The sequence below is a fragment of the Bufo gargarizans genome, chromosome 3, assembly GCF_014858855.1.
Source record: "Bufo gargarizans isolate SCDJY-AF-19 chromosome 3, ASM1485885v1, whole genome shotgun sequence".
Lineage (NCBI taxonomy): Eukaryota > Metazoa > Chordata > Amphibia > Anura > Bufonidae > Bufo > Bufo gargarizans.
The window spans coordinates 387,738,008-387,763,786 of NC_058082.1; the positions used below are offsets into that span (position 1 = coordinate 387,738,008).

The 25,779-nt window shown below is 41.2% G+C and overlaps 1 protein-coding gene across 1 annotated transcript in view; it reads right to left on the reverse strand.

Moving 5' to 3' along the window:
• The window catches only part of CEPT1 (choline/ethanolamine phosphotransferase 1), a 295,146-nt gene that overhangs the window by 26,637 nt on the left and 242,730 nt on the right, over positions 1 to 25,779 (reverse strand). The window contains exons 6-8 of the mRNA XM_044288220.1: positions 18,601 to 18,732; positions 5,696 to 5,854; positions 3,834 to 3,959 (exon numbers count right to left, since the gene is read on the reverse strand). Coding sequence (XP_044144155.1) covers positions 3,834 to 3,959; positions 5,696 to 5,854; positions 18,601 to 18,732 — 417 coding nt within the window. The remainder of the gene's footprint in view (positions 1 to 3,833; positions 3,960 to 5,695; positions 5,855 to 18,600; positions 18,733 to 25,779) is intronic.

The following is a 25,779-nucleotide window of genomic DNA, read 5'->3' on the forward strand; positions in this document are numbered from 1 at the left end:
GCGCTTTGGCTTCAAACAATACATCCCAAGCAAGCGCGCTCGATATGGGGTCAAATTGTATAAGCTCTGTGAAAGGGCCACAGGCTATACCCACAAATCTCGGATCTATGAGGGTAAAGATCAGACCCGGGAGCCGGTCGGTTGCCCTGACTACCTGGGGAGCAGTGGGAAGACACCAGTGGTGTCACCCTTATTTGGCAAGGGATACCATCTTTATGTGGACAATTTCTACACAAGTGTGCCCCTCTTCAGGCATTTGTTCCTAGAACAGATTGGCTGCTGTGGCACCGCACGACCTAGTCGCTGGGGCTTCCCCCAACGGCTCGTTACCACCCGTCTTGCAAGGGGGGAGAGGGCTGCCTTGTGTAACCAAGAACTGCTCGCGGTGAAATGGAGAGAAAAGCGTGACGTTTACATGCTCTCCTCCATTCACGCAGACACGACAATCCAAATTGAACGAGCAACCAGTGTCATTGAAAAGCCCCTCTGTGTCCACGACTATAATTCGCTCATGGGAGGGGTGGACTTCAATGACCAGATGTTGGCTCCTTATCTACTTTCCCGCAGGACCAGATGCTGGTATAAGAAGGTGTCTGTATATTTAATTCAATTGGCTGTATATAATAGTTTTGTTCTCTACAGTTAGGCTGGGAGAACAGGATCCTTCCTCAAATTTCAGGAAGAGATCATCGAGAACCCCCTGTACCCAGGAGGTTCCCATCCACCAGTGTAGTGAGCAGTCTACACGAGCGACATTTCCCCAGTGTTGTTGCTGGTACCTCAAACCGACCGCCACCCTGAAAAAAATGTTGTGTCTGTAGCAGGAGTGGAATAAGGCGTGACACCCGCTATTTCTATCCTGACTGCCCTGACCACCCTGCCCTATGCTTAGGGGAGTGTTTTCGGAAGTACCACACACAGGTACACTTAGCATAGGGATTGCGTTTCACAGGACAGGAACACAGGGCTATTAGGGCCCATTCACACAGAGCTGCTGCAAACCTCGCCTTTCACCAGGGACAAAGTGCATAATGTACTTCACCACATCTTTGGGCGATTTGAGCTTTGCACATTGTCCCATGGGGAAGGAGAAGTTTGTCCTATAAAGGTAAAAAAAAAAAAAAAAAAAAAAAAAAAGTTAACCTTCTGTTCAAAAAGTTAAATAAAGTTTATATATTCCGTTCAAATGTTATTATAAAGTTAATAAATTTATTGCGTTGCGGCCTGGTTTTTTCTCTTTTACCTTCCAGGTGGACCAACCGATCGACTAGCTGCAGCACTGATGTGTATTATGACAGAAGCATTGCGCTGCTGTCAGATTACACAAAAGTTGGTGTATGCGGCGCTGCAAGATGAGATTTCTCCTCTGCAGTAAAATATACGTTTGCCGAGGCTCATGAGCTGAGGGGGATGTGGTGTTCATATGCTTTTGCAAACACTTTGCATATAAAAAAATAAAGAAAAAAATCCCTGCAATGATTTATTCATCCACATCGATTGAGGTGAATGGAGAAATCGGGTTTGCCAGGGCATACAAGCTAAGTGGGTATGGATGTTGGGCGGAGCTCCTTTCCCCTCCTTTTTTTTTTTTTTTTGGCAGAGATTTTTTCATCCACATTGATCAATGCGAATGAAGAAATCTGTGCCGTTCATTTTTTCTTTCAGCCCAGAGGTTGAACGAAAAAAAAAAAATATATATCATTACTCGTATGCTCAATATAAGGAGAATAGCAGAAAACTCCTAAAGCTGGCCATACATGTAATGATTGAGGAGACCCTCAAATGCCAGGGCAGTACAAACACCCCACAAATGACCCCATTTTGGAAAGAAGACACCCCAAGGTATTCACTGAGGGGCATACTGAGTCCATGAAAGATTGAAATTTTTGTCCCAAGTTAGTGGAAAGGGAGATTTTTTAATAAAAAATAAAAATCAATTTCGGCTAACTTGTGCAAAAAAAAAAAAAAAATCTATGAACTCGCCATGCCCCTCATAGAATACCTTGGGGTGTCTTCTTTCCAAAATATGGTCACATGTGGGGCATTTATACTGCCCTGGCATTTTAGGGACCCTAAAGGGTGAGAAGAAGTCAGGGATCCAAATGTCTAAAAATGCCCTCCTAAAAGCAATTTGGGCCCCTTTGCGCATCTAGGCTGCAAAAAAGTGTCACACATGTGGTATAGCCGTACTCAGATAAATATCTCGGTCAAATGCCAACTTTGAATAAAAAAAATTTGAAAAGTTGTCATTTGCCGAGATATCTCTCTCACCCAGCATGGGTATATGTAAAAAGACACCCCAAAACACATTGCCCAACTTTTCCTCAGTACGGCGATACCACATGTGTGACACTTTTTTGCAGACTAGGTGGGCAAAGGGGCCCACATTCCAAAGAGCACCTTTAGGATTTCACAGGGCATTTTTTACACATTTTGATTTCAAACTACTTCTCACACATTAGGACCACTAAAATGCCAGGGCAGTATAAATACCCCACAAGTGACCCCATTTTGGAAAGAAGACACCCCAAGGTATTTCGTGATGGGCATAGTGAGTTCATGGAAGTTTTTATTTTTTGTCACAAGTTAGTGGAATATGAGACTTTGCAAGGAAAAAAAAATATTAAAATCATAATTTTCCGCTAACTTGTGACAAAAAATAAAAAGTTCTATGAACTCACTATGCCCATCAGCGAATACCTTAGGGTGTCTACTTTCCGAAATGGGGTCATTTGTGGGGGTTTTCTACTGTCTGGGCATTGTAGAACCTCAGGAAACATGACCGGTGCTCAGAAAGTCAGAGCTGCTTCAAAAAGCGGAAATTCACATTTTTGCACCATAGTTTGTAAACGCTATAACGTTTACCCAAACCATTTTTTTTTTTTACCCAAACATTTTTTTTAATCAAAGACATGTAGAACAATAAATTTAGAGAAAAATTTATATATAGATGTCTTTTTTTTTTTTTTTTACAACTGAAAGTGAAAAATTTCGATTAATAACAAAAAAGTTAAAATGTCAGCAGCAATCAAATACCACCAAATGAAAGCTTTATTAGTGAGAAGAAATAATTTGGGTGGTAAGTTGCATGACCGAGCAATAAACGGTGAAAGTAGTGTAGTGCAGAATTGTAAAAAGTGGTCTGGTCATTAAGGGTGTTTAAGCTAGGGGAGCTGAGGTGGTTAAAGCATTCATGCCACTTAGTGTACCCCCACAGTAGTTATGCCTCCTTTGTGGCCCCAACAGTAGAAGTCCCTCTTAGTGCCCCTCTCACAGTAGTTCTGCCCACTTTGTTCCCTCTTCACTGCAGTGCTGCCCCCTTATATTAGTTATGCCCTTGTAGCGGTAATAACATTGTCTGTCATTCACTGCGGCCTGGATCTCAGCACTAGTACACACGCAGTAAACATTACAACATTTATACTATAGGTAACTAGGAGATTCCTTTTCAGAAAATGGCTATGTTTACTGTGTAACTAACAAATTATGCAGCCTTATCCCAGCTCCCTCCTCCTAAACTTCTTGTCTCATGTGCACTAGCATGAGAAGGAGGAATGGGAGGAGAGTATATCGCTGCAGCCTGTCATGGTGTGCAATTCTGATATTGGACAAAACCAGAGCAAGAAAAGAAAAGGGGGGATTTTTATGCATTGTTGGTTGTTCTATTTTTGTTTAAATTAAGTGTTCTTTTATGCTTTGCTGATAATCTGTGTAACAGCATCTTGAGCATGTCAGAGATGCATTTTGTTTAATAACAGATTTAGTGTAACAATATCCTGTTGGTCTAAACACACAAATATAGAAATAGTACTGAAGCAACAACAGATACTTACCATTGCAATCCACAGTACTATATATTCATCAATGAAACTGTTAAAATACTGATTGAAAAATAGCATGGCAGGTCCCATAAATGCTGTATCTTGCAAATGCATTTCACTTTTAGTCATATGAGCAACCTATCAGAAAAACACACATAAAATAAACCGACATTACCATTTATTCTGCATTCATTTCAGCAAGAAAACAATAGCTATATACATTACTAATACACACCAGAAATATAGGCCAGCACTTTATGCCTGCTTCTATTAAAGGGAATTTGTCACCAGTTTAATGCTGCCCTCAACAAACTTTTTCTATATACCATTTTGTAAGGTGGAAAAAGGGTGGACCGAAGAGCTTGCAAAGGAAAAACTGCACTCTGTAAAACCACACAGGTGTCATGATCAGTACTGACCATGTCACCTAAGGAGTTAAATGTTCAGGATCTGTTTAACTTCCAATCTCAACCTTTGTTGCAAGTTGTCAGCAGTATATAGCAGCTGATAGCCGCTACTGATTTCATTGACACAGCTCCACCAAACTGTTACACGTCTATCAAGTTCAACTGTTTCCAGATTAATTAAACATAATTGGCAATTTATAACTCTGCAAGACAAATGACATTAGAAAAACATCTAGCCCTACCTTTCCTGTATTAAAAGGGTTGTCGAGTTTAAGATAAAAAATGCAGGGAAAACATGTTATACCCACACTTTAAATGCCTTCCTCTCCGCTCCTCCTAGCTGGGCTTGTTTACATGGCTGCATCTCTGACTTGCCTATATTGCAAATGAATGCAGCAGCCAATGTTCATATTCCACTGAGGCCAATGATTGGCTGCAGAAGTCTCATGTGGTATAGGGGATGTCATCTCTGCAACCAAATAGATAATGGCATGGCTGCAGCAGTGGAGATGATCGGAGCGCTGATACTACTCTTTCCTTACCATTTAAATCATTTTTATTTAACCTTGGACAACTCCTTTAACGTCTAAAACACCATTCCTCCACATTTATGAATGTCCCCTGATCTTTTACACAGTTCTTAGAATTAATCATGTGCCAGGTCTTTGTACTGACCACACATTTTTAAGAGACTTCACATACATTTAATAATCTAGTTGCACCCCTACAGCAACTCCTGGGTCCCATACACAACTTGGTCTGAAGTCTTTACCCCTTCCTAACCGCGTCACGTAAATATAAAGTCCTCCTTCCCCAAGGATGGGGTTCCTGCTGCAGGGGGATAGCAGGTATGGTTGTAACTAAGAGATAAATGATTAACTATGCCTGCAGCACATTCATTTACATGGTTAGTTTGAATGCAGTGCCACTGGCAGTATCAGGCTGTCACACTGCCAGTCGCACTAACACTAACAGGGAACAGAAATAACCTTCACATTGAGAGTTGTGTTCCCAAATGCAGAGGCACCTCTTCAGCATTTAGGTAGTGCTAGGGCAGTGATAACATCGCAGGGATTTTCTGTGGAGAGGGGGCTTGGAGGTATACAGATAGCATGAACCCATTTTAATGGGAGCTGAGCTGCAATACACTGGCAAGGCCACTGCCCAGTGACTGGAGCCTTCTGCTTTCCGCTGTCCACTGTTTTGCTTCTGGCACTGGAAAACCCCTTTTAAGTATTCTACAAAGAGTTTGACCATCAGAGACACTTTATTTTCTATGCCATTCTAAATCAAAACACTAGAATTGTAAGGAAGATAATTAAGAAACCAGTTTATTTATATACTCCGATTTATGGCCGGTGAATCCAGATAAAACATAGCCTAAATAAAAGCGTAAAGCTAGCACAGCTGTCAAGAAAAATAATATACTCACTTATTTTATAGAAAATGAAAAAAAAAAATGCTTACCACCAATTTATTTGTAACTTTGGCAGAAACACAGCCAAATGCAATAATGTAAAGGCATGGGTGCTTTTCAAACAAATGAACTGCAGATTTCTTATATATCATGGTGGCTAGAACAATAATACTTCCAATATGTAACATTGGAGACAATACACTGGTACCCTAAAATTGAAAAAAAAAAAAAAAAAACAACAAAAAAACATTAGAGGGTGATCCGACATTTGAATCCTTATGTGCATTAAAAATATTAAAGGCTATGGACACCTTTGTGCACAAAAAATAAATCAATCAATAAACCCATATCTTACCGTAATGCAGCCCATAATAAAATTGCACTTGTTTTTTACTGGTATCAGGTTTTCTTCACAAGCAATCAGAAGTTTCTATAAGTTTTGCTCTATGCCGTCATCTGCTGTGAGGTTCTGTGGGTGTTCCTGTTGATTTCACATGCACCAGCACAAGCCCTTCTGCCCCGCCCCCACATCCAGCACAGCTAGCAGCCACTTGCATATAGGCTGCTGGAACTTGGAAGTAACTTAGTAGTAAGATTTCATTCTACAGCCTGTAATCAGCAGATCTATTTCTCACTTTCCATTCTGTAGAAAGTCTATTTGTAGACACAATAGATATTTCTGCTGATAATGTTTGTGCAGCGATCTACAGTAAGAACCATGGCGTTATAAGCCTGATATAGATCTCATTACTGAAGCTCTCACTACCTGTACTGTCGTCTAAATACAGTATTTGTGTGCAGTCTGCACAGTGAACTGTCACTTTTCCCACACAGTACAGTGTGACGACACACAATGCTATGTACACATATAAGTACGCAGTGGGGGAGATTTAGCAAAACTAGTGTTAAGTAGAACTGACTTAGTTGCCCATAGCAACCAGATTCCTCCTTTCATTTTCCAATGAAGCTGTGAAAAATGAAAGGGGGAATCTGATTGTTTGCTATGGGCAACTAAGCCAGTTCTACTTTTAGGAAATAAATGACAGCACTCCAAAACACTTTATTCACCACTGTGGTTGCAATGTTTTCAGCTCATTCACAGAGTCTCTGTTCAAGCTATGAGCTAAAACATTGCAACTAGTGTTGCGTGAACTTGTGTTTAAAGTTCGGCTTACAAGGTTAAGGTTTCCTAAGAATTCAGTTATGGATTCGGCAACCGCCGACTAAGGGTCCATTCACAAGTTCGCATAATGGGTCCACATCCGTTCCACAATTATATTTTGTGGTCTGCAAATTGAATATTCCCAAAACACGGAAACCGCCCACATGCGTTCCGCATTTTGCGGACGGCACATGGCCAGCACTATGATAGAAATGCCTATTCTTGTCCATGGCTGTGGACAAGAATAAAACATGCTTTATTTTTTTTGCTGGGCCGCGGAACGGAAGTGCAGATGGTGGTGCTGTCCGCATCTTTTGCAGCCCTATTGAAAATGAATAGGTCCGCACCCCTTCCGCAAAATTGCGGAATGGTTGCGGACCCATTATGCGGACGTGTGAATGGACCCATAGTTATGGTCCATGGTAGCAGAATCCATGACGGATTCACTTGGAATTATGGCCAAAAAGTTCAACATTGGTTTCATCAGACCATAGCACCTTTTCCCACATGCTTTTGGGAGACTTCAGATGTGCTTTTGCAAAATGTAGAATGGCTTGGATGTTTTCCTTCGTAAGAAAAAGCTTTCATCTTGTCACTCTACCCCATAGCCCAGACATATGAAGAGTACGGGAGATTCTTGTCACATGTACCACACAGCCAGTACTTGCCAGATATTCCTGCAGCATCTTTAATGTTGCTGTAGGCTTCTTGGTAGCCTTCCAGACCAGTTTTCTTCTCGTCTTTTCAGCAATTTTGGAGGGACGTCCAGTTCTTGGCAATGCCACTGTTGTGCCATATTTTCTCCACTTGATGATGACTGTCTTCACTGTGTTCCATGGTATATCTAATGCCTTGGAAATTCCTTTGTACCCTTCTCCTGACTGATACCTTTTAACAATGAGATCTCTCTGATCTTTGAAAGGCTTTTGCTATGGGATGCGACTAAGAAAATTTCAGGAAAGACCAACTAGAGCAGCTGAACTTTATTTGGGGCTAATCAGAGGCACTTTAAATGATGGCAGGTGTATGCCGACTCCTATTTAACATGATGTTGCTTATTTCTGAACACAGCTACATCCCCAGTTATAAGAATGCAAACATATGCAAAACATTATTTTAGTTTTTTTTGTTTTCTTCCCTCCACCTAAAAGATTTTAGTTTGTTTTTCAATTGAGTTGTACAGTTTATAGGTCACATTAAAAGGTGTAAAAAGTTCTGAAAAGATTTATATTTGTCTAATTTATTTACAGCACAGAAACCTGACATTTTAACAGGGGTGTGTAGACTTTTTATATCTACTGTGTGAAATATATATACAGGTCCTTCTCAAAAAATTAGCATATTGTGATAAAGTTCATTATTTTCTGTAATATACTGATAAACATTAGACTTTCATATATTTTAGATTCATTACACACCAACTGAAGTAGTTCAAGCCTTTTATTGTTTTAATATTGATGATTTTGGCATACAGCTCATGAAAACCCAAAATTCCTATCTCAAAAAATTAGCATATCATGAAAAGATTCTCTAAATGAGCTATTAACCTAATCATCTGAATCAACTAATTAACTCTAAACACCTGCAAAAGATTCCTGAGGCTTTTAAAAACTCCCAGCCTGGTTCATTACTCAAAACCGCAATCATGGGTAAGACTGCCGACCTGACTGCTGTCCAGAAGGCCATCATTGACACCCTCAAGCAAGAGGGTAAGACACAGAAAGAAATTGATGAACGAATAGGCTGTTCCCAGAGTGCTGTATCAAGGCACCTCAGTGGGAAGTCTGTGGAAAGGAAAAAGTGTGGCAGAAAACGCTGCACAACGAGAAGAGGTGACCGGACTCTGAGGAAGATTGTGGAGAAGGACCGATTCCAGACCTTGAGGGACCTGCGGAAGCAGTGGACTGAGTCTGGAGTAGAAACATCCAGAGCCACCGTGTACAGGCGTGTGCAGGAAATGGGCTACAGGTGCCGCATTCCCCAGGTCAAGCCACTTTTGAACCAGAAACAGCGGCAGAAGCGCTTGACCTGGGCTACAGAGAAGCAGCACTGGACTGTTGCATGTCATTCGGAAATCAAGGTGCCAGAGTCTGGAGGAAGACTGGGGAGAGGGAAATGCCAAAATGCCTGAAGTCCAGTGTCAAGTACCCACAGTCAGTGATGGTCTGGGGTGCCATGTCAGCTGCTGGTGTTGGTCCACTGTGTTTTATCAAGGGCAGGGTCAATGCAGCTAGCTATCAGGAGATTTTGGAGCACTTCATGCTTCCATCTGCTGAAAAGCTTTACGGAGATGAAGATTTCATTTTTCAGCACGGCCTGGCACCTGCTCACAGTGCCAAAAGCACTGGTAAATGGTTTACTGACCATGGTATTACTGTGCTCAATTGGCCTGCCAACTCTCCTGACCTGAACCCCATAGAGAATCTGTGGGATATTGGGAAGAGAAAGTTGAGAGACACAAGACCCAACACTCTGGATGAGCTTAAGGCCGCTATCGAAGCATCCTGGGCCTCCATAACACCTCAGCAGGGCCACAGGCTGATTGCCTCCATGCCACGCCGCATTGAAGCAGTCATTTCTGCAAAAGGATTCCCGACCAAGTATTGAGTGCATAACTGAACATAATTATTTGAAGGTTGACTTTTTTTTGTATTAAAAACACTTTTCTTTTATTGGTCGGATGAAATATGCTAATTTTTTGAGATAGGAAATTTTGGTTTTCATGAGCTGTATGCCAAAATCATCAATATTAAAACAATAAAAGGCTTGAACTACTTCAGTTGGTGTGTAATGAATCTAAAATATATGAAAGTCTAATGTTTATCAGTATATTACAGAAAATAATGAACTTTATCACAATATGCTAATTTTCTGAGAAGGACCTGTATATATATATAGCAAACAAATAAAGTAGCAGCACACCACTAAATGCACTAAGACTGAGTATACAAGTGAATATGTGAACAGGGTCAAATACATGACGCCAATATTATTATTATTTACTGCAAATGCAGTAAAGAAGCTTTTAGCGCATATTATTGATCAAAAATATGTCGGGCCCACCTACCAGGCGACAAGGTTGCTTCTTATCAGGTGGGACCTACTCTAACATGGAGGGTCCAGCTCCATTTTCACTCTGATTTAAAAACACCAAGGGCTGGGGGATGGGCGAGGAGTGCTAAGTTCCAAAGAGGATGCCTAGTCCTCTATAATATACATATAAGCAAAAAACGGAACAGCACCTCCTGAGAGTGCTAAGTTCTTTGGAACTTGGCACTCCTCGCCCATCCCCCAGCCCTTGGTGTTTTTAAATCAGAGTGAAAATGGAGCTGGACCCTCCATGTTAGAGTAGGTCCCACCTGATAAGAAGCAACCTTGTCGCCTGGTAGGTGGGCCCGACATATTTTTGATCAATAATATGCGCTAAAAGCTTCTTTACTGCATTTGCAGTAAATAATAATAATAATATTGGCGTCATGTATTTGACCCTGTTCACATATTCACTTGTATACTCAGTCTTAGTGCATTTAGTGGTGTGCTGCTACTTTATTTGTTTGCTGTATTATTGCCGGGTAGCCTGCACCTGCGATTAGTCTCAGGAGGTGCTGTTCTGTTTTTTGCTTATATGTATATTATAGAGGACTAGGCATCCTCTTTGGAACTTAGCACTCCTCGCCCATCCCCCAGCCCTTGGTGTTTTTAAATCAGAGTGAAAATGGAGCTGGACCCTCCATGTTAGATTAGGTCCCACCTGATAAGAAGCAACCTTGTCGCCTGGTAGGTGGGCCCGACATATTTTTGATCAATAATATGCGCTAAAAGCTTCTTTACTGCATTTGCAGTAAATAATAATAATAATATTGGCATCATGTATTTGACCCTGTTCACATATTCACTTGTATACTCAGTCTTAGTGCATTTAGTGGTGTGCTGCTACTTTATTTGTTTGCTGTATTATTGCCGGGTAGCCTGCACCTGCGATTAGTCTCAGGAGGTGCTGTTCCGTTTTTTGCTTATATATATATATTTATATTTTTTTTTATGCACTTATATAGCGCTACTATATTCAGCAGCGCTTTACAGACATTACCATCACACTGTCCCCATTGGGGCTCACAATCTAAGTTCCCCAACTTAGGGAACTTGCAGATGTTGTCCTTGGTCGGATTCGAACCTAGGACCCTCCAAGGCTGCAAGGCTAACCACTGAGCCACCATATATATATTAGGGTTATTCCTGCAGTATATAAATCTTTTGCTAGAGGTAGTTGTGCAGTGTTTTATATATATATATATATATATACAGACGTGGACAAAATTGTTGGTACCCTTTGGTCAATGAAAGAAAAAGTCACAATGGTCACAGAAATAACTTTAATCTGACAAAAGTAATAATAAATTAAAATTCTATAAATGTTAACCAATGAAAGTCAGACATTGTTTTTCAACCATGCTTCAACAGAATTATGTAAAAAAATAAACTCATGAAACAGGCATGGACAAAAATGATGGTACCCCTAACTTAATATTTTGTTGCGCAACCTTTTGAGGCAATCACTGCAATCAAACGCTTCCTGTAACTGTCAATGAGACATCTGCACCTCTCAGCAGGTATTTTGGCCCACTCCTCATGAGCAAACTGCTCCAGTTGTGTCCGGTTTGAAGGGTGCCTTTTCCAGACTGCATGTTTCAGCTCCTTCCAAAGATGCTCAATAGGATTGAGGTCAGGGCTCATAGAAGGCCACTTTAGAATAGTCCAATTTTTTCCTCTTAGCCATTCTTGGGTGTTTTTAGCGGTGTGTTTTGGGTCATTGTCCTGTTGCAAGACCCATGACCTGCGACTGAGACCAAGCTTTCTGACACTGGCTAGTACATTTCTCTCTAGAATTCCTTGATAGTCTTGAGATTTCATTGTACCCTGCACAGATTCAAGACACCCTGTGCCAGACGCAGCAAAGCAGCCCCAGAACATAACAGAGCCTCCTCCATGTTTCACAGTAGGGACAGTGTTCTTTTCTTGATATGCTTCATTTTTTCGTCTGTGAACATACAGCTGATGTGCCTTGGCAAAAACTTCGATTTTTGTCTCATCTGTCCACAGGACATTCTCCCAGAAGCTTTGTGGCTTGTCAACATGTAGTTTGGCATATTCCAGTCTTGCTTTTTTATGATTCGTTTTCAACAATGGTGTCCTCCTTGGTCGTCTCCCATGTAGTCCACTTTGGCTCAAACAACGACGGATGGTGCGATCTGACACTGATGTTCCTTGAGCATGAAGTTCACCTTGAATCTCTTTAGAAGTCTTTCTAGGCTCTTTTGTTACCATTCGGATTATCCGTCTCTTAGATTTGTCATAAATTTTCCTCCTGCGGCCACGTCCAGGAAGGTTGGCTACAGTCCCATGGATCTTAAACTTATGAATAATATGTGCAACTGTACTCACAGGAACATCTAGTTGCTTGGAGATGGTCTTATAGCCTTTACCTTTAACATGCTTGTCTATAATTTTCTTTCTGATCTCTTGAGACAGCTCTTTCCTTTGCTTCCTCTGGTCCATGTCGAGTGTGGTACACACCATATCACCAAACAACACAGTGATTACCTGGAGCCATATATATAGGCCCAATGGCTGATTACAAGGTTGTAGACACCTGTGATGCTAATTAGTGGACACACCTTGAATTAACATGTCCCTTTGGTCACATTATGTTCTGTGTTTTCTAGGGGTACCATCATTTTTGTCCATGCCTGTTTCATTAGTTTATTTTTTTACATAATTCTGTTGAAGCATGGTTGAAAAACAATGTCTGACTTTCATTGGTTAACATTTATAGAATTTTAATTTATTATTACTTTTGTCAGATTAAAGTTATTTCTGTGACCATTGTGACTTTTTCTTTCATTGACCAAAGGGTACCAACAATTTTGTCCACGTCTGTATATATATATATATATATATATAGGCAAGGTAACAAAAAAAATTGCTGTTCTGGCACAGTTTTTATATTTTTGGTCTTTTATAATGCTCACCTGACAGAGTAGATTGTGATATTTTTACAGAGCAGGTCGTAACAACGTGGCAATACCTAATGTGTATTTTTTATAATTTTATTTTGGATTTATACAATAAATTAATTTTTGAAAAAAAACTAAACTAATAAAATGTTGTTATTGCGTTTCGATTTTCTGAAAGCCATTTCTTTTCAATTTATTTTTTGGGCAATTTTAGGGTCTCATTTTTTGCTGGAAGAGATGATGGTTTGATTGGTACCATTTTGGGGCACATACAAATTTTTTATCGCTTGGTATTACACTTTTTGTGATGTAAGGTAATAAAAGGGATGGCATCAGGCCACTGCCACAGCAGAGAAGCGGCCTGATTGTAAGCCACTTCCATACAGCGGTCCCATGGCATGGAAGGCGTTAGGTCTGCAGTTTGTAGCAGACTGTCAGCTGTATGTTACAGCCGACAGCAGAGCTCACTACATTTTTTTCCAGAAGAGTAAAATACTCCTCTTAACAATTTTGAGGAGTATTTTTTTGAGGCGTACGAATTTTGCGGTAATTCACATATACAATGCATAGGCCCACATAACGTTATGAGTCTGATATTTCTGCAGGGAAACCATTGCAGAAATAAATGTAGACAATTTTACATTTATCCAACATCATACACTAAACACAAGACCACTGCTGCCATACACAGGGCCCACCATGTTGGCTACTGGCATTACTGTGATTGGCTAGCCGGAAAGAATCATCGGGTGCTATATAGCACCCGATGACGTGGGTTTGGCTCATTGCGAGTCAGGGAGAGCTGCGCTTAGGAAGGGACAGATAGTGTAGGGAGTTTGTGATCGCAATTTATTCAATTTTAAAATGTTTCAAAGTCCCAAAAGTCTTTTTAAGGACTATTGTGTGTGGTGGCAGCAATTTAATCTTGCAAAGTAGTCTTCGATTTTTTTTTCCCCATACTTTGCGATTCTTTTTCTATAGAGGGTGTCTGCAGTGACTTGTGACATTTGTTCAGCAATACCTTCTATGTGTCGGGGCAGAGATAGGAAGACTATTATTGAAAACAATTATAATTTCTTCCATAATTTATCCACATTTTTCCTATAAACGGTCCCAGCAGTAAATTGTCCCACCTGTGCTGCAATAGCGTGGGTGTCAGGGCCAGATATTGGGAAAAATATTAGCGACAACAAATATATTTTTCCCATAATTTATCCACACTTTGCCTATAAACGTTGTCTGCAGTGAATTGTCACATCTGTGCTGCCATAGTGTGTGTGTCAGGACCATAGATAGTAAAACTATAAGTGAAATCTATTTTCCCTTTTCCATACTTTTTCATGCTGTGAACTGACACATCCGTGCCACATCTTGTGTGTCAAACGTGCATATAACATTTAATATGAAGAAGGAGAGCATTAAGGGATGGGGAAGTGGCCGTGATGCTGATGGTGCAGGCAGAGGCCATGGCCCTTGGCGCACTGAAACTGTGCCTGCTGCCCGAGCACAAGAAAAACAATCATCCAAGATACTTAGCTTCATGTCCCAGTTTGCAGGGCGGCGCAGGAGACCACTCTTGAAGTGAGCCCAGTGCGAGCAGGTGGTCTGTTGGATTGCAGCAGATAGTGCTTCTAGTTGTTTAAGCACCACCCTGGCTAACACCAAGTCCAGTCTCAGTAGCCAGAAGTCTGGTCCACACAATCCTCACCCTGATCCTCCTTCCTTCCACCATTTACAGTCTGGCTAAACAAGTGATCCCACACTCTGATATTCCGAGGACCCCTTTGCATCTCCATTTATTGATTTTGCTTTCTCACCAAGCACGCTTGAAGAGGGACCTGAGATCTTGTGCCCCAATTCCCAACCTCTTGAGCATCCCAAGAACATGACGCGGGGGAACGGCAATTAGTATTTAATGAGGTGGATGATGACGAGACACAGTTGCCAATGACTCAACCGTAATTACTGTCTCAAGAAGTTAAGGAAGAGGAATACACACAGTAGTCAATCACTATGGTTGTGGTTAGGTCAACAAATCAGGAGGATGATCAGAGTGAGGAAGTGGAAGAGGAGGTGCTGGACAACGAGGTCACTGACCCAACCTAGGAAGGTGGCAACAAGCCGAGCGAGGAGAGCAATACAGAGGGGGAGGGATCTGCAGCACTTCAACAGGCTGGAAGAGGCAGTGGGGTGGCAAAAGGCACCACCGAACAGGCCCGCAACTGTTGCCCCGAGTACCCCCTTGCGTAAATTTCCCTTGCCAAGGGGTAGGTGTTTGGAATGTATGGCGCTTTTTTGAGGAATTGCGGAGGACAAAAGAATAATAGTTTGCAACTTGTGCCACACCAAAATGAGCCGGGGCGTGAACACTAGCAACCTCACCATCACCAGCATTATATGCCACATGTCATCAAAGCACCCTAATAGGTGGGCTGAACGCCTGGGTCCACAATCTGTGTCTGCGGGTCACACCATTGCCTCCTCTTTCCCTGTGTTACGTGCTGGCCAATCCCCTGTCCAAGACGCAGGCCCGGATGCCTCCTGCCCTGCACCTTCGCAAGCATCATCAGCGACCACATCCACTTCCCTGTCCCAGCTCAGCATCCAAATGTCAACAACTGATCCCTAGGGGTCCTATTCAGGTCCAATTCAGAGAGGCATAACAACTGAGGTTGTGCCCATGTTAGGCTTGAAGGGGCATGTAGAAGCCTCCCAATCCTTCCCAAGATAAACGTCCTCCCTTTTATCCACTGGATTTTTAAGGTCACCCGAGTGTTTAAAATGCAAGGACATCCTCCTGCTAATCTTCGCTATTGAGACATCCACGTTAGGGATAAGTGTGCCACAGACACATCTTCCTCTGTGAATGGGTACTTTCTTTAAAGCTCTCTAGGAATGAAAACACTCTTATCTGGCTTTACCCACTCCTTCTTAGTCAGAGCACAGATATTATCCTGAAACGGAAACATTGTAGACTTCTTGTGCCTTAGACTATCAAACATTTGTTCTTTAGCCAATCGAGATTCCTTAACGTTCTCTAACCCCACAGTATATATAATGGCTTTAAAGGGGTTTTCCAAGTTATTTTTTTTATTCTGTTTGTAGCTAAAAAAAAAACAGTTATGGATTTTTCAATTGTTTATCATCTTCTTATATACTGGTCCCTTTCTCATAGCTCACTGATTGGTGACATCAGGTTCTTTGTTTGCTCAGATGATGTTCCGTGCACCAACCTAGGGCTGCAGGAGGGAGCAGTCCTGCCCCTGCACACGGAAACGTCACTGAAGTCTGATCTGTAGGCTGTGCTTGCTGGAAGGACAAGCCACACTCCTTGCAGGCTTATCTGTCTTGTCATGCTCCATCCATCCTTAAGCTGAGAGCTGTCAGGCATGTCCAGTACATTCAGAAGGCATCCTCATAGAGGCTAGCTTGACAGCTGCCAGTGTATGTGGGCTATAAGAACATCAGCACTGATGTCCGAAAACTGGGCAAAGCATGTTGACACAAAACCACACCCCCTGTATGTTACTGGTGGCTACTTGGAAGAGCTGCAGCAGGAAAAGAGCCATCTGTGAGCCTATCAGAACTGCCCAAAAAAACATGAACTAAAAAGCACTCAATATATAAAAATCTATAGTTTATTTAGATATCATGTATAATTGACAAACACATCACTTCAAATAGCAGACGCCAGATGGAATACAGCTCCATGGAGTTGTTGCAGAATCAAAGCATTTACAAGGTAAACAGACTCACTAGACCAATATATATCAATACGTCTTTTGAATCAATATCCCATAAATAACAATAGTTATAATTGAAATGATAAAGCATCAATTACTATACAGCGCCAGCAACTGTAACATATATATATAATCCCAGAGTGCCTATTTGTATGAGTGTAAGTGTGTAAAAAGGTACAGATCCGTGACTAAATGGACAATGGTCACCAAAAAATATATAATGACCACCACCACACAGAGTCCAACACTCACACAATACAGGCAAAATAGGGATCGATAGCCCTAATCCACATAGCCAGTTTAAAATAAAATTAGAATAACATATGAGCAAGACTAAACGGATATTCATCTTTAAGGCTACTACAAATAAATATATAGAGTGCAGCTGCAAGAGCAAATGTAGAGCAAGAAACAAAAGGCATAATAAATAAGTATACGGTCAGGTCTACCATGTATAAGAAAAACCCTCGACGCACGTTTTGCCACCAAAATGGCTTCATCTTATGATACCCACAATTATTCATCAGACGAACATCACAGAATGTTGCTACACACCCCATAGCTCTGCAACTGCATGTAAACAAAGGGGTAAGATCAGTACTAGGTATGTGTGTAAATAGTAGTTTTCTTTTGGTTGACCTCACTTATCTTAAGTATAAATTCCTGAATTTTCTGTAATTCAGACAAACTGTTTGAGGAGGATATCAGTATCCTCTATGTGGATCAGGGGTCTTCCTGATTGATCATCTGAGGATGAATCTGAGTCTTAAATCTGCCCCTCTTCCTCCAAATCAGATTCACTAGAATCCAAATCGGTTGAGTAGGTTTATATTTAGCATGCCTTGGCAAGGATTTCTTAAAGACAGCCTTTCATGGGTCCAGACATTATGAAATAAGTAGGGGGTTGTGTAGGGCATAATTCATGGATGTAATATCGCTTACTAGTGTGTCTGTCTAGCGCTCTGTTCCCCCGCTGTTGCCCCCGTTCACTTTGGGGGGGTTTTAAATAACAATGCAAAACACTAATCAAAATACTGCCACATAAAAGAGCTGTTCTGCTGAATCTTTTTACACAATACTACAGTACACATGAATCTGTTCAATGTGACAGTCTCCTCTTTAACAGACGATGCTCAGTCTTTGAGTCACACACACTAATGTACATATTGTAACCCATTGCAGTTTTCTGATTCAATGGGAATGGATTTGACATTGCGTTCAGTGCAGAATATGTGCATCAAAAAACACTGTGTGAACACATCCTAAACTACTCAGTTATAAACTATGCTCTTCATAGAAAACTGTTCTAATTATTTTCTCTCACACCCTTTTCCAAACTAACTTGCTCACTGAAATTTGTAAGATATTAAGTCTTGTGAGACCAAGATGGGTTGCCTGTTCACTGAAGGATCAGAGTTAATCATCTCATAGAAGTCTATAGAGAGGGGAGGTGAAAGACGAGGAAGGAAATGGAGAGATGATTCATAATTTATGAATCTAATAACCATTGACATAAAAGTAATGATAGATTTCTGTTTAGGCGCGCAAACTGACGGAGGATATACCTCATTTATGACGAGGAGTGTGCCGCATCATAAATGTGTGTGCATCCTCTGGCAATGCAGGGGATATCAAGACTGGCGCAGAAAGCACATTCTTGCTAAATCTCCCCAAAGAGGTTTCATACACCAGAACTTTTCTGACTTCTTCAGTCAGCCTTTTTAATGGCAAGGGAAAGGTCATCAGCAAGTGATTTATTGTTCTTACATTTAGCAGTATCTCTCTGCCATACATTTTAATTTCCGTTACCAACATCAATAAATGCAATAAGATGCATTTTTATATGGATTATATATACTTGTCCTAGATATACACTGTGTTGTTGGTGCAGAGAAGCGGAGCTTCTGTGTGTATTGAGACTTCTATAGCTACAAACATTTTCTTACAAAGGATTTGTCTCTGTTGAAGCTATGTCAGATTCAGTCGGTCACTCGAAATTCTTAGTATAATACAATTTACAAAGTGTTTGTACTTACAGCTATTGTTGATCCATTTTTTCCCACTCCACCTGTAAAGATTACTCTGAAGTAATTGATAGAGGAAAATATGGTGCCTGCAACAGTGCAGAAGGCAGGGACAAGTTTCACTTGCACATTCAGTACAGGGATCTTTAAAACAGAACACAAAAAAGAATAAGATAAGTCTTTGATCACAGAATATAATTCCCATTATCTATACACTTTCATTAAGATAACTTTCTGCACACATAGATGAATAAAATGTATACCTGGTGAACCTTTCAACCTTGTTCAAAATGCACATCCTGACTAACTTCACAAATAAACACAGTGAAATATGGAATGATTTAGCTAAATAAATACATACATATGTGGAAAGCATTTAAACAGCTACTCCTCAGAAGTCCTGTAAATCCAGGAGCAGAATGCAGACTGCACATAAGGCCTGTGATGCAACCAACTACAGATTACTTAGAGAAGTGTCTGCACTGAGCATTTCAAACTCTAAGGGAACACAAATTAAACATATGATCTTGATGATTCAGGATGAAAATTTTGACCAATTGAAATAGTGTTTGTAATTTGTTGGAGAAAAAGAAAAACATATCTACAGTCAATAGAAAACAAAATACTAAGTAAAATAGTGGAATCACAGGCAGACCCAATTTGTGCAAATTTCATTACTGCAACTCATATGACTGAGCCCCTCGCTCTCCTTATAGATAGACAAGGCCAGCCAACACGGTAGGGCCATCCTGGCCCAGTCAATCAGTGAAAGGCTGTCAGAGGAATCATAAGGAGCAAATGTGCACAGCATTGGCTTAGGACTACCCTTGGTGCACCTAACTGCCTCTTTCCACATGAGTTAAAAATGCTCTTACTCCAGAATGAAGCAATGGACTGCTAAGTGAAATCATTACATTCAGCTTAACTAGACCTACAAAGCATTGTGCCCAGTTTAACAGTGAATTTTCTGGCGACAGACTACTAATATATAATAGTTATAATCTGACAGACATTTAAGCCAAACCCCTTCTTAAAGAGGACCCTTCATCTGTTTAGCCCTAGTCTAATTAGGGTCTTACCTTATAGGGTGGCCCCCACTGATGTTATCACACTTTTTTTTTTCATCCGCTGTTGGCCCCCGTTGATTTTGGCGCCTCATATTCTAATTAGCCAACTTGGTTATACGAGGCGGAGAGTGGAGCAGTTTTCTTCTTCCTGGCTGTGAGCGCATCCAATCAGAGCGCACCGCTCGTAACCAGGTAGAATGAGCTCCTCCATGGCTATGAGCGGTGCGCTCTGATTGGATGCGCTCACAGCCAGGAAGAAGAGAACCGCTCAGGTCTCTGCCTAGTATAACTAAGTCAGCTAATTAGAATATAAGGCGCCGAAATCAACAGGGGCCAACAGCGGATGAAAAAAAAAAAGTGCGATGACATCAGGGGGCCGCCCTATAAGGTAAGACCCTAATTAGACTAGGGTAAACAGATGAAAGGTCCTCTTTAAAGATATTCTCTGGGAATAATGAGTTTTAAGCAAATGCCCATAGCCTACCCATCTAAACAGAATATTCATACTTACCTGCTCAATGCCGCTTTGGGCTGTCAAAGTTCTGTTACCTGCAGAGCTGACATCTGGTGCAGCAGTGGCATGATTGCTTGTGGCCATGTCACCACTGAAGTAATTCATTGACTGCAAAGGAGCAGGTGTCCACGCCCATGCTGTACCAGATGTCAACATGTTGGAGACTGGAACATGGATACAGCAGACGAAATGTGAAGGATAGGAGCTGTGGGGAGCAAGTAAGTCTGAATCTTTTGTTTAGAGAGGTAGGCAGTGAGCACTTGCTAAAAACTCATTATTCCTGGAGAACCCCTTTAAAACCGTGAAGATAATTTTCATTTGATTCTTGAGACCTTGTGTATGTATGAATATGAAAACACCTGATAAATAACTAATTTAACATAAAATATGTACAAAAAATAAATAAATTTATCACAGGCCCAATGCTAAGATAAAGAAAAATAAGCAATTCATTTATAAACACAATTCAATAAATTGGCACAGATTTAAAACACATTATTTAAATAAATCACTTGTACCCAAACATGCATATACATATTATGTTTGCAATATTGCAATGCCACAATAATTTTTTTTTATCAGTTCACTAATATGATGATTTATTAGTCTTGCACATACAGGTATATATACAGGTAGCGGGGTGACGCTAGGAAGGCTCATCCCAGTCACCGCCTATCATTTGCATATATTAAAAGCTAATTTTTCTCAGCAATGTGGTCACATATGAACATGGGACCAACACAGATGCCTTCAGCTGCCAAGCACACATGTAACAGGTCAGCCAGTTTCATAGGTACAAATCGGCTTTAAGTGTGGATCCCCAAAGGCAGACACTGTATACCCACCATACCAATTGTAAGTCTAGCTTGAATACTAATGATGAAGGCGGCCCATACACTTTCAAGCTGCTACCTCATTACACTGAACTGGGAAATTTTTGCATATAAGCAGAAATTCCACCAACTAAGGCCTTATGCGCACAATGGTGTCCATTTTGTGGTCTGCAAACCACAGATCTCCAAAATATGGATGCGGTCCATGTGCTCTCCGCATTTTTTTTATTTTGTGGCCCCATTGATGGGTCTGTATTTTGCGGACATATTCTGTTTGCGGACCAGATATACTGATGGGGAAAGTACATGGATGATCCGTATGTACATTCCGCAAAAGGATAGAACATGCCCTATACTTAAATGCAAAATGTGAACTGAGGACACACTGAAATCATACGTTATGTGTATACGACTGGAAAATACATACGGTTGTGTGCATGAAGCCTAAGGTTTTTGTCCCATGTTTAACATATACACGACATATATGTTAAATGAATGCCAAATGGTGGCATAAGTCTCAGGGCTGTTTCACACAAGCGGATGCCGTGCGTAACATCGGCTGCGTGAATCACAGCCAAGACCCGCTGTGGAATGCAGAAGCGCGAAGCATGAACATGATTGATAATGCTCCGTGCCTCTCTGTAATCTTTTTACTACAAAATCACAGTGACAACTTTATCTGACTGTGATTTTGTAATAAAAAGTGTTAATGCTCTGTGCTGCTTTTGTCCGCAGCGGGTCTTGACTGTCACGCATGGCATCCGCTCGTGTAAAACAGCCCTAAGGCTGAGTTTACATCACCATTAAGCTATTAAGCTTTCCATCAGAAAAAGTGCTAAAAAAAACCTGATCTTTTGTTTTGAACATCAGTTATGATCAGTTTGCATCAGTTCCGTCAGAGATCAGTTATTGCATATAGGACTTTTTTTTCCATAAAAAATAACTGATCCCTGATGGAAGTGACAAAAATTGAGCATAACAGATGCTCAGAAAAATAAGGTTTAGTTATTTATAGTGCAAACTGGTGCTAACTGATCATAACTGATAAACAAATTTAACATCTGTTATTTTGAGCATCTTTATTTTTCTTTGTTCAGAAGAACGGAAAGCTAAATGGCGATATGTACTCAGCCTAAAATGTGCAAAAATATATAAATTGCCGAAACAATATGGTGAAAAGCTGCGCAATGTAAATTCCCTTAGACAGGTAAGGGGTGGGTGGGGACTTCTGAATTCTTTACCAGAAGAGCTGTGAAATATTACTATGCATTCTCTATTCAGAATGCTATTTTTTTCCCTTATAACCATGTTATAAGGGAAAATAATAATTATCGGGTCTCCGTCCAGACAGTCTACTAGCCACCGTGCGTAAAAATCGCACCGCATCCGCACTTGCTTGCGGATGCTTGCGATTTTCACACAACCCCATTCATTTCTATAGGGCCTGCTTTACGTGAAAAACACAGAAAGAGATGCGTGAAAATCGCCGCTCATGTGAACAGCCCCATAGAAATGAATTGGTCGGGATTCAGTGCGGGTGCAATGCGTTCAACTCGCGCATCCGCGCGGAATACTCGCCCATGTGAAAGGGGTCTTAGTGAGATGAGGAATAAGCATCAAATATATATCTCAATATCAGGCCTGTATCAGGATCGATTTAATGCCACCATTTTATACATATATTTTATAATAGGAAATGGTAAACAGCAAAAGCAAAATAGAAGAAAACCATAAAATCTAAATGACAAAATGAAAAATAAGTAAAAAAAATGATAAACCTGGAAGTCCTCCTATACATCTAGGTAGTACACCTTTTTTTCTGTGGGGCCACCCATACAGCATAAATAATCAATTTCTATTGCATTGTGCCGTTTTATCACAGGGGAAGCAAACATTTGGCGGTTGGACATATAGTTATATGAAATGACTATTATTTTGGATCAGAACTTTTACCAACCTACAGCGCTCTAGAGATTTTATAACACATTGACCATGATGGCAGAATATATTGGACAATGCTATAATTTTTAGAAAGTGTGTAGTACCTAGATATATAGGAGAATTACCAGGTTTAAAATTTGTTTTCCATATTTTTTAGTTGGATTTTTATTGTATTCTTCTATATTTACTTGTACTGTTTACCTCTTAATATCACACTTATATCTGGATCGATTTAATGTCACCATTTCATACTAGCAGAAGGACCCGGCTTTGCATGGGTACATTTCATCTATTTGATTTAATGTTTGTGTGTGTCGTTAAAAGATAGCAGTGATATCTACAGTACTCCTCCCCTTTAACAGTGACCTCCACAGCGGCCACACCTTTGATAGTGACCTACACAGTACCCAGTCTCATTAAGTGATTTCCACAATAACCCGCCCCCTTAACAGTGACCTCCACAGAGCTCTGTTCCCTTAAAATGTGACCTCCACAACACCTCGCCCCCTTAACAGTGACCTCCACAGCATCCCACCCCCTTAACAGTGACCTCCACCGCAACCCAACCCCTTAACAGTGACCAAAACAGCGGCGGCCCCTTTATTAGTGACCTCCACAGTACCCCATCTCCTTAACAGTGATTTCCACAACACTCCGTCCCCTTAACAGTGGCTTCTACAGCAGCATGCCCCTAGGGTGGCTAGAGGTCCGGTTTTAGGCAGGACAGTCCGGCTTTCAGACTCCCTGTCCTCTGTCCGATGCAGGGCCTGGACGGACACAGGGATGTCCTTTTGAACAGCTCACTCTCAGACAGCAGCACTGCGCTATTTAAGTGTGAGCTGCAAGAAGAAAGTCACCCACCCCTGCAGCTAACAGAAGTTGATTTTTTATTTCATTTTTTCAATCCCAGTCGGCTGCGGACTGTGGGTGTGGCCTACTTGAGTCAGAGGCATGGCTTAGCGGGACCTGGGGGCTGGGTTTTTAAGTCCATCTTCTGAGGGTGGCCTGAATGGCCACCCTACCTGCCCCCTGAACTGTGACCTCCACAGCACTCTGTTTCATCCACAGCGCTCTGTCCCTTTAAGGCTACTTTCACACTAGCGTTCTGCTGTCCACTCGTGAGCTCCGTTTGAAGGAGCTCACGAGCGGAGCAGAACGCTTCCGTCCAGCCCTGATGCAGTCTGAAAGGATGCGGATCCGCTCAGACTGCATCAGTCTGGCGGCGTTCAGCCTCCGCTCCGCTCGCCTCCGCTGGCCGTGCGGATCCGTCCAGACTTACAATGTAAGTCAATGGGAACGGATCCGCTTGAAGATGACACCATATGGCTCAATCTTCAAGCGGATCCGTCCCCCATTGACTTTACATTGAAAGTCTGAACGGATCCGCTCAGGCTACTTGCGCACTTAGAAATTTTTCTAAGTTATTAATGCAGACGGATCCGTACTGAACGGAGCCTCCGTCTGCATTAATATGATCGGATCCGTTCAGAACGGATCCGATCAAGCGCAAGTGTGAAAGTAGCCTAAAGCTGACCTACAGCAGTGAAGGGTCATGTGACCAGGCTTCTATTGGCTAATGCATTTTTGGGGGAATATTTCCGGAACGGTACATGCTAGAGAGCCGAGACCCGGTCTAAAACCTTCCCAGACACCTGATGTACCTGTGTGCCAAATTCCTTTAGCAGACATGCACACACACACTCATCTTTATATATTAGATTTGATGCTTATTCCTCATCTCACTAATAAACAGGTCTATATTAATGAGACATGTTTATATAATAAATACCAATAAATATTACCATATATTTCTATTACTTAGTGAGAGTGCTAGCTGTTTGCTATATACTTCATTATCTTAGTCTTGGTTTTCGGGCAACCATTTAGCTTACGCACCCATGTGAGCCATATCCCAGTACCTGTAAGCCACTGCTATAGTTTTTTGATTTATAACTTGAAGTTAATTCATTTAAATATATGGTTCTTTCTACGAATAGGTGTCCAGTGGGCAATCCTACTAACAGATTGACAGCTATAGTGTATGGACTAAAGTATTGGGAAATCTCCACATTACAATTACAGGGGGTGTTACAACATCCCATTCAAAATCCAAACACATTAAAGGGAATGTCATCAGAAAAAGATATGCATATTTTAAGAATTTTAGTGTTATTTTAAAATTTTCCATGTCACTTGCTAAAGGTCCCTTTAGACGGGCCAATTCAGCAGGCGATTCCTTACCGGTAATCGCCTGCTCGTCAGTGGAGGAGACTACTGCATTTGCATGCTGGGTAGGAACAATCACTAATGCCATCACAATACAGAATTGCTGTGTGCTTGCAGCAGAGTTCATCGGGTAATTTGCAGTACCTTCAAACCAAATAATCACTAACGAGAGATCCTATTAACGTTCGTTAGCTTTGGATACCATCTTTTTTTCCTGCAAATTGAACTAGAACAGGGATGCCCAACCTGCGGCCCTCTAGCTGTAGCAAAACGTAAACTCCCAGCATGCCTGGAAAGCCTACAGCCGAGCATGATGGGAGTTGTCGTTTTACAAAAGCTGGAGGGCCAAGATTATCTACCAGTCTAAATTCTTTGGCAACTTCTATGCATTGGAAAACTGTCCTTCTTACATCCAAAGAACGAAATTATTCTTCTCTAGCATTTTTAGGGTATTGCAAAAAGAAGGTAGCAATATTTCTTGATTTCTATGGAAATCTGTTACGGCCTTGGGTAAGAACTCTGGGTCAAGTTTCAGGATTATCCCATCGTCTAGGACTTTGAGATAAGGTTCACAGATTCAGAGGGCCTAATCTCATCTAATCTTCTCGCT